Source organism: Stegodyphus dumicola, chromosome 2, assembly GCF_044657685.1.
Source record: "Stegodyphus dumicola isolate Sdum_Otavi_A_Nest chromosome 2, ASM4465768v1".
NCBI lineage: Eukaryota > Metazoa > Arthropoda > Arachnida > Araneae > Eresidae > Stegodyphus > Stegodyphus dumicola.
The window spans coordinates 236,188,934-236,205,639 of NC_140769.1; the positions used below are offsets into that span (position 1 = coordinate 236,188,934).

General features: G+C 32.5%; 1 protein-coding gene across 1 annotated transcript in view; it reads right to left on the reverse strand.

Moving 5' to 3' along the window:
* Nucleotides 1–16,706, reverse strand: part of LOC118200743 (uncharacterized) — a 176,968-nt gene that overhangs the window by 53,497 nt on the left and 106,765 nt on the right. The window contains exons 11-14 of the mRNA XM_085810269.1: nt 12,452–12,588; nt 10,582–10,711; nt 1,512–1,628; nt 1,306–1,425 (exon numbers count right to left, since the gene is read on the reverse strand). Of these exons, the coding sequence (XP_085666395.1) occupies nt 1,306–1,425; nt 1,512–1,628; nt 10,582–10,711; nt 12,452–12,588 (504 nt within the window). The remainder of the gene's footprint in view (nt 1–1,305; nt 1,426–1,511; nt 1,629–10,581; nt 10,712–12,451; nt 12,589–16,706) is intronic.

The following is a 16,706-nucleotide window of genomic DNA, read 5'->3' on the forward strand; positions in this document are numbered from 1 at the left end:
TTGGAAAGGGCTCACGGATCAAATAGCTAAGCAATTGGCAGAAATTACAGTATTCTTCTGTTATTGGAACCGGATTCAGAAACATATGTATGCTTTGTATGTATGGATATATGTGTTTGTGTATACATGTATACATGTACTTACTTACATATGTATATGTGTGTATCTACATATACACACATACATACTTGCAAACTTGCATGTACACATATATTTCAATCGGTCCCAATAACAGAAGAGCATCATAATTACTTACATTAAAAGCAGGTCCAGATCTATGACCATTGCAGTTGAATATAGGGCCAGATCCATAACCATTGCAATTGAATCTAAACACAAGTGCACCAAAAGATTTATCCAGATGCAGATGATTGACTCTGCCGTGGACTTGTTTTTAACAGACCATTAGAATGCCTTGGCTACCACAGAAAAATAGGGAAGCATGAAGCCTAGAAGCGGTTGGCCAAGAAACTTTGCAATTACATTCTTTGAATTACAAATGAACAGAAAAAGATCACTTCACCCTTCAAACAGAATGCAGTGGATATTCCGAAGAAAAACTGATGTATTTCTAAATGTGCAGTGGTCAAGTTCCAGCACTCTTCACAGATTATCAAACAGGAATTTCACTGTCACTCATAGTTAATAGGAGATCAAGAATAATGTTGTCAATTCCAATATTTGACAGTTTGCTGCATAGAGACATTGTCAGCAAATTCATTACCTGTGATGCCTATGTGGATGCCACAGAGTCAATCTCAGATCAGTGAGAATTCGTTGCAAGAGGTTCCAATTCCCTATACTAAAAAACTTCATTCTGTATCCCTGAAAGTATCATCAAGCCAGAGGTTGAATCACTGAAAATGTAGAAGTTTTATCTCTGTTTTTAAAAGTGGTGACTAGCACTTGTAATACTAATACCATGAGCTTAGCATGAAAAACTGTGTTATAAAAACAATGCCTGCACATTCATGTGAAAATCATAGTATTTATAACCTTGGAGATGGAAAAATCCACTATCTACACTGCTGTAGTTGTATTGCATTAGAAAGAGCTATTATATATTTTATTATTATTGTTATTATTATTATGTGTATTACATAATAGTAAACAACTGAAAATTAGAAAAATATTTCAATGGCAATTTTTTCCTTGAAATTTATTTAAAACTTAGTTGAATGATTAAGAATAAATGAATAAGATAAAATGTTTGTCTAGTTCAGGTTAAAATACTCTAAGGAAATAGCAATTATACTCTGATGAATTCCATACATTTAATAAATCTAATATGTATTAAACACATACCTTTTCATATTCTGGAACTAACTGTGACACGAATTTCAGTTTCAGCTCTTGTATCTGTCGTTGAAGATCTTCATTTTCTCGTTGTAATTTTTCTTTTCCTAAAGTTTCTCCTTCTTTTGCCTAATGAAAAATTTTTATGCATCAGAAATATAGCCATATATAGCAATTATAATTTAACGTAAAAAATAAAATAAAAATTTATTTACTTGCAACTGTTCATTGAGTTTTTTAATTTCATTTGCATAACGGTTAAGCAAAGCTTCTTCACCTTCAACTTTATTCACTTCAGGTTTATTTTTTATGCATTTTGCTCGTCTGGCAAACTGTAAAAAAATAAATACATAAATAAAAGCAATGTTAATATATTCTATGTAGTAAAATATAGCATCAGCTCTATGTTGCGACTTATCTGATTTGTCTGAGAGTAACAAGAACTGTTCGATGTTATGCAAATTGTATTTCTTTCTTTGTACCGAGGAGCGGCGCAGACGCAAATTTGTTAGGTTTTTAAAGCTCGCGTTTAGAGCTTTGAGGTTGCTGTGAATTACTGGAGGTTCAACTAAGCAGAGGTTCTTCTGAGTTTGTGTTGGTAAGCCGCTACTGAGTTCGGAGTTTGCAGTGTGATCTTCGCCGTTCCTCGACTAACTTACTGTTTGAAAGTCAATAAAGAAGTTTCAGTCGACATTATGACTCTGAGGTTTCTTGGGTTCTATACTGAAGTAATATCAAGTCAATTTACAGGCCACTATTTTTAACAATGGATCGTACATGTTTTTTGGTCCGTCAGCTACGGAGTCGCAGTAAATTTGGTGAGTCAGTGTGTTTTTTTATCTTTCTTATTAGATAATGGAATTTACAACGCTTAAGACTAAAAAGCGTGTAGCTAAAGCTAAGTTAAGTAAACTGAAAGAGAAAATTACAGTGACTTACGATTCTGCTGATGTTGATCAGTTAGAACTTTTTAAATCTAGATTAAAAAATAAAAAACAAAATCTGAAATGTTTCAGATTTTAAATTACGTCCAAAGGGGCGTTTTTTAACATTTTGTGTGTTACCTTTCTTTATTAAATATCATGTTCCTTGCACTTAAACCATAAGATCCAGTGCAACAGCAATATCGCAAAATAGTTTTAAAACGAGCATATCTTTAGAATTTCCGATACAGAGACTCACGCACTGGAGATAAAAATGTTTTTTCTGCACAACGTTGCCATTGCTCGCTTTGAAATCCTTGAGTTTGTTAATCAAAAATTCGTCAAAGTTTTAAAAAATAGGAAATCGATCATAAAACAAATTTCAAATTTCAAATTTGGTCTTCCACATGCTCATATTCGTTGGAGGATTACGTTATTCAAAATTCGATGACTCTATGTACCGTTATTTTATGACAATGTGAGAAATATACATACATTTACGCAGATTTTCATTATTTAATTTCTTCAAATATAATGCAGGACTCTAACATTTTATGGCAACAGTTTGAAAAGTGAACCGACATTTATGAATCCGACGCAAAATGCCAAAACGAAAGTAATAGTCCTTCGGGACTCAAGTCCCTTTGGACTAATAATTTAATGACCGGATATTTTTAGTAACATATTTGTAGTGTGTGAGGAAAAAGATATTGATGTATTTATAGAAGAACAACAGGTCATACAAGATACTGTTGATGAGTTAATTTTAATGCTAACCAGAGTTAAGAATGTTAAAGACATTACTGTGGAAACTAAATCTTGTGAAATAGCGAGTATACGCTTACCTAAGCTAACTCTTCCTGTATTTAGTGGCAGTACTGAAGAATGATTATCATTTTTTGATTTATTTAAAACGGCGAAAGTGGATAATGACCGTTTATCAGGTGCACAAAAGCTACAATATTTAAAGGGTTCTTTAAAAGGAGATGCTTTGCGGATTGTTCAAGCTTTAACTATTTGTGACAGGAATTTCGAAATAGCGTGGCATTTATTGTGTCAAAGATTTTCACATAAGAGAGAATTACTTTCATCGTTATTAAAGAAAATCTTGTATTTATCAAATTTACAAGCTGAAATTCTTAGTCAGATATTAGCGTTAGTAGACACTGCAAGAGAGTGTGTGTGTTCGTTTGAAAATCTAGGATTCAAAGTGGAGCAATTCGCGGATACTATTTTAATGTTAATAGTACAGTTTAAATTGGATTCTTCGACGAGAGGATGGTGGGAAAGAAGATTAAAGAGTGAGGAAATACCAACGCTTAATAATCTGCTAGAGTTCTTGAAATCTCATGCCAGAACCTTGCAAGCAGGTAAAACGCAAGGTGTTAAAAAACAAGTTACAAAAGACAAATTAACTTCATTGGCTTCAGAGATTCGTGCGCAGTGTACGTATTGTAAAGCCGGTCATTCAGTTTTTAAATGTAATAAGTTTTTAAATCTGAATGTTCAGGAACACATTAATTTTGTCAAGAGAAATAATGTTTGTTTTAATTGTTTGGTTTCAAATCATAAAGCTTTCGAGTGTAGAAGTACACATAAATGTAAAAAGTGCTTTAAAAATCATCCTACACTATTGGATTTTGAAAGAGTTCAAAATGAGCCAAAGGCACGTAAAGGAGTTACGAACAGTTCGAATGAATTATCAGTGACGGCTAAGCCATTTTTCCCTGGGCCAGAACCTCGCGCTCAATCAGCTGGGTCAGGGGAGAATATCGCAAGTTCTAATCCAGTAATTAAATCTTGTGTTTCAGACTTTAATTTTCAGAGTGAAGTTTTATTATGTACGGCTATTATTAAAGTGTTAGATTCATAGGGTGAATACCAATTGTGTAGAGCCCTCCTTGACCCTGGCAGTCAAGCAAGACTGATTTCAGAAGATTGTGTACAAAGGCTAGGGTTAGCAAGAAGAAATGCCAAAGTTTTTATTTCATGTTTAGGGTCTTTGGATACGAAAACTAATGGAATTACGGAAATAAACTTCGTTCCGCATTTTCCGGCGAAAGTGTCATTTAAAACATCAGTATTTATCATCAATAGAATTATTGGAACTTTATTGAGGAATATAATGATTTAATGTTAGCAGATCCAACATTTTACAAAAGTGGGCCTGTTGATATACTTTTAGGCATAGATATTGCCTTACCTCTTTTAAAGGGAGAAATAATTAAATGCGAAGAAGGTAAACTGGTAGCTTCTCGTTCTGAACTAGGATGGATTATTTCAGGTAGTGTGAATAATTCAACAGAAATTAATCCTACTATCTATGTTAATAATATACAAGTGGAAACTGATCAGATGCTGTCTGACTTTTGGAAATTGGATGCTGTACCTACGTTTGACATGCTTACTAAATCGGAGAGAGCATGTGAAGATTATTTCAGATCTACATATACGAGAGAGGAAAGTGGGGTATATATTGTGAAATTACCGTTTCACTCTCCGCCTTCTCAGCTTGGAGATTCCAGACAATTACCTATGCGTAGATTCCAATCTTTAGAAAATTCACTTCTAAAAAGGCCTCAGATATATGAACAGTATAAGGATTTCATGAGGGAATACCTTGAGCTGAGACATATGGAGGGAGTGCCTGAGGGAGAGATTCTTATTGACTCTACGTATTACATGCCTCATCATGCCGTATTAAAGGAATCAAGTACTACGACTAAACTGAGAGTTGTTTTCGATGCTTCAGCTAAAACGACATCGGGTCTTTCATTGAATGATATTTTGATGGTTGGGCCAAGAGTTCAGCAAGAGCTGTTTCCAATTCTTCTACGGTTTAGAACTCGCAAAGTTGCAGTATGTGCCGATGTAGAGAAGATGTTCAGACAAATTTGTGTCCACCCAGAAGATACAAATTGGCAACGAATGCTTTGGAGGGATAGTCCTAGTGAGCCCTTGAGTACATTTAGATTAGTGACAGTTACATATGGGACTGCCTGTGTGCCATATTTGTCTACTAGAGTAATGAAACAACTTGCATTAGATGAACAAGTGAGATTTCCTTTAGCATCAAAATTGCCCTTCGTGATTTTTATGTTGATGATTTGCTTTCAGGGGCACAAAGTGAAGAGGAAGCGAATGTTCCAGTTCAGCAGTTGAATGAAATGATGAAAAGGGGTGGATTTCGCTTAAGGAAGTGGAATTCAAACAGTTCAGCTATTTTAGAGAATATTCCCGAGTGCTTACGAGAATCCAGTATTTCTCTTGAAATAAACCAGTGACAAGAAAGTAAAAGTATTGGGAATTAATTGGAACAACTCTAGTGATACGTTTCATTTTTCGGTATGCATAAGTGATAAAGAGTTTACTAAGAGGACTATTTTATCAGAAGTAGCCAAAATCTTTGATCCAATGGGATGGTTAGCGCCAACAATAATATACGCGAAAATATTATTACAAGAGTTATGGAACTTACAGCTGGGTTGGGATGAACTCGTTGATAAGAGAATAAGTAGGAAATGGAAGCGTTTCTATCTAGAATTGCCCTTACTTTCAAGCTTACAATTTCCGAGGTATGTCTTGAGTCCGAAGGCAGTAGTAGTTATAGATATCCATGCTTTCTGCGACGCTTCAGAAAAGGCTTATTGTGCAGTCATCTATCTCCGAACAATCAACCTTGATTCGTCAGTCAAAGTCAGCCTTCTGACATCGAAAACCAGAGTAGCGACCTTAAAAACCCAGTCTCTTCCGAGACTAGAGTTGTGTGCTGCGTTACTTTTAACCAACCTCTTACATGCAGTATTATTATGCATAGAACTGTCTATTAACAATATTTACGCATGGACCGACTCGCGGGTTACATTGGCATGGGTCTCGTCCGAACCTCGCCGTTGGCTACCTTTTGTGGCAAATTGAGTTGCAAAAATCCAGGAAGCTGTTCCAGCTATTCAATGGAATTATGTTGCTGGGAAAGAAAATCCTGCAGACTGTGGGACCAGAGGTTTTATTCCATCAGAATTCTTACAATGTGAGTTATGGATGAAGGGACCACAGTGGTTAAACGAATCCCTAATTCATGTACAGCAAAATTCAAGTGTAGAAGTAGAGAGTGAAGTTATGTTGAAGGAATTGAAAAAGAGTTTCAGTTCAAATGTTTCCAAATTTGAAGAGCCTAGTGTATTTTCAAGATTTTCATCATGGTTAAAGTTATGTCGAGTGTTAGCGTGGTGTTTAAGATTCAGAAATAATTGTAGTAAGTTACCTACAGAGCGTATAAAGGGTTATTTATCTACTGAAGAATTCTGTAAAGTTACTTCAATGATTGTTAGGATTGTGCAAAGAGCCGAATTTCCAGAAGAATTATTCTGTTTAGAATCTGGTAAACCCTTGAAGACATCAAGTAAATTACTGTCTTTAAGTCCTTTCTTGGATTCCGCGGGAGTAATGCGTGTAGGCGGAAGGCTCAGAAACTCTACAGTTTCAAATAATCAGAAACATCCTATGATTTTACCTAAGAATCACAATATTACGCGTTTAATTATTAAGCATTATCATGACACGTATCTTCACGCAGGTACGCAGCTACTCACTTCTGTCATACGACATAGATTTTGGATTGTGAATGCTAGAGATATTATAAGAAAGTGTATAAACCAATGTGTTATCTGCCGTAGAGTTAGAGTGCAAACTGCAACTCAGCAAATGGCAGATTTACCCGCTTCAAGAGTTACTCAAAGTAGAGCTTTTTCTCGTGTAGGGATTGATTTAGCAGGACCATTTAACGTTAAATATTGTCCTGGTAGAGGAGTCAAAATCTTTAAGTGTTACGTATGTCTATTTATTTACTACAAGAGCAATACACTTAGAATTAGTTGGAGATCTTTCAACAAAATCATTCCTCGCGACACTTAAGCAGTTTATAGCTCGTAGAGGCAAACCGTGTGAAATTCATAGTGATTGTGCAACGAATTTTGTAGGAGCTAATAAAGAATTAAGCCTTTTCTATTGTTCAACGTGATGAACAGCTACAGGGTTATATTTCTTCAGAAAATATTAAATGGTTATTTAATCCTCCCTCTGCCCCTCATTTTGGAGGGCTTTGGGAAGCGGGTATCAAGTCTATGAAGCATCACTTAAAAAGATGTTTAGGAACACTTATTTTAACATACGAGGAATTTTTGACATTAATAACTCAAATTGAATCCTGTCTTAATTCTAGGCCTTTGGTACCAGCTTCAAGTGATTGTAGCGACTTGGAGGCGATAACACCAGGACACTTTTTAACCGGAGCGGCTTTAAGCGCTATTCCAGAATCTAACCAAATGCAAGAAACCATGAGCTGCAGTGACCGTTGGAGGAACGTGCAAAGGTTATTTCAACATTTCTGGAATCGATGGAGCAGTGAGTATTTATCTAGATTGCAGCAGAGACCTAAGTGGTGCAAGTTACAACAAGATCTGAAGATTGGTGATATGGTTCTTATTAAGAACGAAAATCTACCTCCGCTACGTTGGAAATTAGGTAGAATTACTAAAGTGTATCCTGGTCTTGATGAGAAAGTTCAAGTGGTGAGTTTACGCACGTCTAATGGTGAAATAAAACGACCTATAGCAAAGCTCTGTGCTTTGCCATTTAATTCCTGATTTAGAGACTTTAATTTTTATTTTTCAGGTTTATGCAGTTCAACAGTTTAAATTTATTGTTTGAACCCCCTTGGGACTTCAAGGCTGGGGGTATGTTCGATGTTATGCAAATTGTATTTCTTTCTTTGTACCGAGGAGCAGCGCAAACGCAAATTTGTTAGGTTTTTAAAGCTCGCGTTTAGAGCTTTGAGGTTGCTGTGAATTACTGGAGTTTCAACTAAGCAGAGGTTCTTCTGAGTTTGTGCTGGTAAGCCGCTACTGAGTTCGGAGTTTGCAGTGTGGTCTTCGCCATTCCTCAACTAACTTACTGTTTGAAAGTCAATAAAGAAGTTTCGGTCGACATTATAACTCTGAGGTTTCTTGGGTTCTATACTGAAGTAATATCAAGTCAATTTACAGTCCACTATTTTTAACAACGGATCGTACAAGAACAATTCCATGAATTTTATTGTGATGAGAAATGCAAGATTGCATCTGTCATTGCCATCTTCAGCACCTTATAGGTAATAGTACAACTTTGCCCAGCTTCATCGCAATTATAAAAGAGAATCTCCCATCACTGGCATGAGGGTTGGGCACCTTATAGGCTCTAGAAAACCAATCTATGAATCTCCCACTCCTCCTTCCTTAACACCAAACCTCCCAAGAGGACTTTCAGCTCAGTACGTATTTTAAATGCTTCCATACAAAAAAAAAAAAAAAAAAAAAAAAAAAAAAAAAACTGACTGCACAATTACAAACTCCGAGCCTTCTCTGAAATTCAAACCCGAGCCTAGCAATATGATAGCCAGTAATGTTAACCACTATACTAATAAAGACAGTATTGGTGGTGGTGTTATTTTCTTTGTAAGGAAAATTCAAGTTTTTCCATTAAATGAAAACGTTTATTACCATTCAAAAGAAAAAAAAAAAAGAATCTGGTCTTCATTAATTAATGCTACTGAAATGCAATTTATATAGGTAAGATTTTTAAAGACTTAAAATATTTTGCAATTAATTTAATATAATCTGTGTCTATCAGTTCTAACTCATACAGACACAAATTACTTTTATTTTTCTAAAATTATTTTTAAATTTTAAAGATTAATTTGTAACTTTGTTGCTTCAGAAATAGGCTGTTTTATTTATTTACTTCTTTCATAGCATCAAGCCCTGCATGATGATACAACAAAAGATATAAATTTCACATTATATTTTTTGTTTTGGAATATTTTGTCCCCATTTCTTGTAGTTTGCCACTATGCAATGTTATATATTTTAATACAGTACAAAATCCGGACTCATCGGCACTTCTGCGATTTACATATTTTTCCGGATATTAATTAGATCATCAGTTTAAACCTAGCAAGATGGCATATAGAAATTATAAAATTTAAAATATGAAATCCTGATTTATGAAATAATGAAGTATTTATGATCTAAAGGGTATCAAAATTTACAAAAAAAAAAGCTTAATATTAAGGACCTTATTAAACATTTCTTTCAATGTAAGTTGTGTAAGTTGCTTCGTTTTTAGTGCTAATACTTTCCCTTTAATTCTGTAGACAGACATAATCTCTTGTTCAATTACATTATTGAAGTCCTGTAACTGCTATTTCGAGAATTCTGACTAACTTGTCAATCAAAATTTTCTTGTTTTCAGTAACTTCTCTGTCACTTTCTTCGCTATAGGTAGTGGTATTTTCTGGATCTAGAACCATACTACAGATCCCGCCATTCATTAATCAATTGATGATTGAGAAGCATTGTCATCACAATCAAGAACTTCTTTTATATCATCTTCATTTATTACTGTTTCTCCACATTTCTTTACAAAATCCGTTAATTGGAAAATTTCACCTTTGTTTTGCGATATCCGAAAACCTTTAAAATTAGCGGCTATCATCATCAAATTTAGCTATTCTTCACTATACACATTTGGCTATGCATCATGCAAGACTGATGACAAGCTGTTCCGTTAAATTTTATCTTGCTTCTATTGCACATTAAGATAATTAAGCCTGAATGGTGTTAGTTTAGTTATTTATTATATTTATGTCTACTTCTTGCACATGCTTAATGCTTATCAGAGTTCTGAATAAATAAATTCTCACCATATACTTAGCCTTATTCAGGGCCGGTGCTAGATACCTTACCACTTGATGCAGTCTCTGTGGGTCCTAAATTCTGCAACTCGATGCGACCATACGAGGCCTGGTGCTGGTTCAGGGTTTACGTGAATAACAAATCAGTTATTCTTAATTCAAATAGCCCTAAATGTAATCTTTGGGTCTATGAGTATCATCAACAAAATCTATTTTTAGCATATGGAAAGAAATTTTTGGTAGATTTTTTTTTCCTTGTCAACATTTTTTAGCACATTTAACTTAAATCTGCATTCATCCCCAAGCATAATGTCAACATAAAAGGTTACCACACTCTTTTATTATTCAATTACTAACATAAAAAAATTGTTTAGTCATTTCATGACAAAATGAACATGTCAAAACATGACAAAATGAGTCATTACTCATTTTGTCTCATTTGTCTTCAATATTTTATACTTATCATAAGCTAAATAACACATTTATTAGTTAACCATTTGCTATTAAGTATATCTAATTTGTTGGAATTACTTTTTTCAAAACATAAATCTATTTGTAGGAATAAATGATATTTTTTATATATATAATGCATTTGTAAATAAATAAAACTTTTTAAATAAAAAATAAAAATACTTTTAGTGTAGAAAGGGTATCATCTATGGACACAGGTGTTATAGTACAAATAATAGCAGTTTTAGCATTTCCTCCTAGCGAATTCTGCAAGATTCTGGTAAGTTTTGAGCCTCGATAACTTATAAATCGTCTGAAAAAAGGTAAAATTAGTAATTATAATGCAATATTTAATATCTTACTTTACAACTAAATAATAATAATTCATAATTTAGTATGCAGTTTGAAAATTAATCAAGCTGTCTTAAATTTGAATAGCAGCACAAGTACAAAATTCAGATACCTCTTTTAATTTTTACTTTTCACACAGTATGTAGGAATAGATAATATGATACTTGAGAAAAAGCAACAATTTTCTCCCAATTAACTGAGATTTCTTTTGTCAAGAAACATCATCTGCAGCAATATTAAATCATCCTCCGAATTGTTTTGCCTTTAAAAATCTGCTGGCAAACAAACAACATTTTCGGTCAGCTAGTGACTGTGGGAGAATAGCATTTTTTTTTTTTACATTATGTAGCCCTCTAACAGTAAATGAAGCTTGAAGGTTTGTGCTTATTTGGAGCAAAATGGTGCATATACTGGTTTTCTTTTGTTAGCACAGCAGAAAAGAAGGAAAAAAAGAATTAGATTCCATTGAATTTAAGCTCAGCTAGCATTGCAAATTGCACTCTTACTTAACTTTCCAATTATTTCACTTCTGATTTCAAATTATTTCATTCAGTTTGCTATTATTAATCTTATTAAAATTTAAGTTAGTTAATGATACTATATCTGTATTACACTTCCTTCGAAAATGTGCATCTATCATTTAAAAAATGAAATCAAAATTTCGTGCTAACTAAAATGTAAAGTACCCATTTAGAATTCTTGAAATATTTTAATACAAAATATTCTGTGTGGAGCATGTCAGGTAAAGAGAGAAAGTGTTTTCAGAATTGTTTTTTAAAATACTTGTCATAATTTGTAATCAATCACTAAATTTCATGATGATGATGATAACTGTAAATTTAAAGATTTTTAGATATGACCAGCAAAAACAACACTTTTTATTAACAAAGTATATGAAGAAAACATGCAGATTATTTAACTGAAGTTTTCCATTGCAATGACAAAGACCCAGTCATTAACCAGTTAACAGAATATTGAAATCTGCAGTATGATTTTAGATTCAGAAATTTTCCAATTTCAATTCGAGTCACATTCTAATTACATGAGCTGGTTACTCAAATATAGCCTTTCTTTGTGCAGACTGCCTTTCTTGAACAAACAGTATAGCTGCTTGCTCATCACTTGACCAATCCCAAATTGAGAATGTCCATTTCAGTAAAAAAAAAAAAAAAGTTTAATTGGGAAATAATTCAAACTAAATAGTGATGCAAGGCATCAAAGATGTGTCAAAATAAAAAAAAGCTTGAGTGATAAGATTTGATCGAATGTATGGAAAAATGCAAATAAATGTTAAACGAAACTGATATAACTGAAATCAATCAATTAATGGATGACAAAATATACATTATGATATTAAACTGACAAAATATGTTTTACAGGCACGCTAGTTAATAGAAAATACTTATAAACCAGAAATTCCCAAATAGTAGTTTTGAAATAAAACATCATCTTACATCAGATATAAGCTGTACTGTTTATTACAATTTTTTATATGTATAACTAAAGTTCAATTTAAATTCAAAGCAGTTATTTTACTAACGAATTTCTGCCAATTCCCCATATCCTGATGACTAGGTCTTAAATAATTAAGATATTAGTCTGTTATAAAATATTTTTTATTTCCTTATTACGTCTCTTGTTTTCCAGTATTAAAATCCTACTGAGTTTAAATTCAAAGTATTACAGGAATTACACTACTTACATTGGTTTTACACTAAGTTGGCTGATTACATGACTAAGCATGGAAAGCGATTTATTAATATTGATGCTTTCTTTAAATCTTACTCCTTTAGCACCTGTTTGAGCAACTCGCTCAGAGCCTGCAAGATCCACTAAATTCTGTATAAAAAAATATTGTTTTTAGATTTTAAAATAACACAACAATTTAAAATTTGATAAAAAAAGCATTAACAAGTTCAATAATAATGATTTACTTTAGCACTAAAAAAATTAATCAAAATGAAAAAAGGAAAAAATCCTAGTTTTTTCCAAATGCAGTCTAGCAATGAATTAATTTCAAAATGCTGGAAATTTCACTTTAGAAAAGTACTGAAAACGAAGGGATATGCATTCATTTTCAGTCTTACATATGTCAGCTGTGTAGTGATTGTTGCTGGAGAATTTAGATACCAAACTTGACATATATATATATATATATATACATATATACCTATGTCAAGAAGCTAAAAATAAATAAACTTATCATTAGCAACTAAATATTTAATAAAATGGCTAAAAATTACTTGAATTAGAACAGATAAGAAGTCACTAGTGCAATTTTCTGTTCAAGTCTGAGATAATATGCTTGCTTTTAATGCAGTTAATGCAGTTTCTGTTCAAGAAAATATTCATTACTGTATTAGGATAAAGATCAATTAGTTTAAAAGCATTATTTACATTTCAGTGTGTCAGTGACAGTATTAGTTAAATTAATCTGTACGATAATTTTCAGCTTGTTTTATGTTACACACATATTAAATTAGAATTATGACAATACTATGAAGTTCTCAATGTATAGCTAATCCAGACTTATGGAACTGAATAAAACTTCTAAAAATGCAATGATTTCAGGCTAAACCTGATGAAAACTAAGTTATACATTAAGAAATAGAAAAACTCTTTTTGGCACAAATAACTAAAAACAAATAACTAACTAAGCAAAATTCAACCAAAGATTAACAGAAGAATATCTTTACAGAAGAAATACTATTTAAAGTAAACTGACATATATCTTTCTTCAAAGAACAAAAACATATATACTTTGTCATTTATTTAAAAAATGTCACTGAAATAGATAAAATATAACAGTTTGTTTTACGTTATACACATATTAAATTAGAACTATTCCGTTTTGAGGACCGTAAAAAAATTGCAGTGAAAATGTATGCGCAAAAGCGCCAAATCTAGCAAACGCGTCCCTTTAACAGTGCACCAAATCTAGCATACGCGCTGATTTCAGATTGCCTAAGTTTATATAGTTCTATATTTTTTAACACGCCATTGAAACACTAGTTTAATTTTTAAGTCCTTTTTTGATATCCTATGGATTTAACAATTTGGGAATAGCCCATGACGAAAAGTCTGCAATAAAATTTTGGGTAAAGTGCAGAATCCCCCACTGCTTGATGCGTTTCTAAGAATTGCACATACTCGGTATCCACGTACACATCGACCTATTCTCACTTAAAAAAAAAATCTCAGAATTGCACAAAAATGGCAGTGCGCACACCATTGACTTTATCTATGTACACATCGACCTATTTTCACTTAAAAAGTAAAAGAAAATTGGCAAAAATCCAATTGTTTTTACCGTTGTAAAAAGCGGCAAACAAATAAGTGGATGATTCTGCACTTTACCGAGAATTTTTTCATAGAAAAGGCATCATTCATTATAGAAAATTACGTTTGAACAACCAACGAGATGAAATTATGCTTTAGCGATAAGTCGGTAGCGAAATAGCGATGCAGGCATCCATTCAGTTAAGTTTAGCAATTTTTATATAAATTATATTAATGATCTGAAATAGTTATTTACTCTTATGCTTCCATTCAGTCATGTTTAGCTTTTTTATATAAATTATAATAATAAAAAAGTATAATATGAAATTAACCTTTCATCTAAATTAAAACATCAATCTTAGATAGTTATTTACTATTATACATCCTTTCTTGCATTAGTGTTGCCGCAATTACTTTTGGCAGCACTGTCATCAACAATAGTTTGGCGAATTTTTACGACCCTCAAAACTGAATAGTACCAATATAACTAAGAAACAATAGTTATGGTACGATCTATCAGACGAAATACTAATGAAAAGACATTTATCAATGAAAGTTTGACAAAAATAGTTTTTAAATTCAAAGCAGCCAAACTATATTCAAAGTGTATAATACAAGTAAATGTTAAAATTATGATAGCTCATAACAAGATTAGTAGTGAAACTTGTAAAATCTTAAAGTCCTTTGATGTCATCAGCATTCAAATAAAAAAAAAATAATAAATAAAGGAGAGAGAGAGAGGTTACATAATATACATAACATAATATGGATTAGTATAAATGTATAAACATTTTTAATGAAAACCTGAAACCATCTCGAAAAAAACCCGGAATACAAAATACATTCAAGTTCTAAAAGGATAGCTTATACCGTCCATTATACATTAAACACGCATGCGTAAACGTATTATGTGCATGCGTAAACGCATATTCACATGCGTGAATGTATTATGCGTTTACGCATGCGCAGAAAGTTTGTAGCTTTGAGGTCCGGATTATGGATGTCCAGATTAAAGACTTTGTACTGTACATCTGTTCTGAAGTTCAAAACTTTGAAAGCTCTACTAGAACATAATATGGATTAGTATAAATGTACAAACATTTTTAATGAGAACTCGAAACCATCTCAAAGAAAACCTGGAATACAAAATACATTCAAGTTCTATCTGGATAATGATTCTAAACATGCAGCCTTAAATGTTTGCTTGCAATTACTATACATCTGTTCTAAAGTTCATAACTCCTTCCGTGTTCTTCAGACTTAAATCCTATCAAACATGCAGGGAACAAATTGGGAAAAGGCATAACAAAATATGATATTCTTTGAAAGCTCTACTGAAACACACACATTATCTTATACACAAAACTTAATCAAATTCATCCGAAAACAAACAAAAAGTGCAATTTTAGCTTAAGGTTATTCTACAAAATATTGGATACCCTATTATTTTCATGTTTTTATCAAATATGAATTGTTTGTTCAAAGTGTCCGAATACTTTTGCAAGTTCATTTTCGGAATGTCTTGAATATTTTTTCATCAAAAATGTTTTTAATAACCTTTTTTCAAATAGCATATATATATTCCAAAACAAGCAGGTTTTGAAAAAGATGGTTAGTAGGAAAATAAAGTCATTGCATTAATACTTAGTAACTGTTACTTGCAAATAAAATTGAAAAGCAAAAGTGTTTCAAAACAAATGTGAACCATTGTATAGCTTCTTCAGAGGTAGTTAACCCTAGAGGTGCCAGAGCAGTCATTTTTTTGTGCCAGAGCAGTCACAAATTTTTGTATTTTCTTAAAAAAAACCTCGAAAATTATTGGTATCAAATATGAATCAAATAAAATTAATAAAGATATTACAGTCAAAAGTTATTAATTCGGACACCCTTAATCCGGAATGATCTATAATCCGGACCTCAATGCTAAAAACTTTCTGCGCATGCGCCGCGTTGACACATGCGCATAGGAGTTTACGCGTGCGTGTAAGACCTTTACGACTGCGCCTATGCATGTGCGCAAGTGCAGAATATGTTTTCGCGTGCGCGTTTAATGTATAACAAACGGTATAAGCTAAAATTACCTAATTATCTATTTCAGTTAATGTTGATGATTGCACTGTTCCTTAATCTTCGAATTGGATCCGGCATATTATTTTTTGCAGACTGTAAGAGCAATTTTATAAAAGTAAACTTGAACTTTCGATTATGTCAAATAGAATTTCCGATGCTGGAGCTCCCAAAGGATCTACAAAACGAAAGTATGTTCGATGTCCATCAAACAAAAAGTGGAATTGCTGCAAAAAATGGATAAAGATATGAAGAAGGTGACAAAGAGGATAGTGAAAAACAAAAAATTTTGATTGACAAGTTAGTCGGTATTCTCGGCACAGCAATTATGGGACTTGAACAGCGGAACTTTGTAACTGAACAAGAAATTATGTCTGTTTATAGAATTAAAGAGAAAGTATTATCACATAAAACGAAGCAACTTAACAACTTGCATTGAAAGAAGTGTTTAGTAAAGTAAACAAATAAATATTAAGCTTTTTTTTTTTTTTTTTTTTTTTTTTTTTTTTTTTTTTTTTTTTTGTGTGTGTGTAAATTTTGATACCCTTAGATCATAATTGTTCTTTATTTTATTAATTACGGTTTCATATTTTTAATTTTAGAATTTCTGC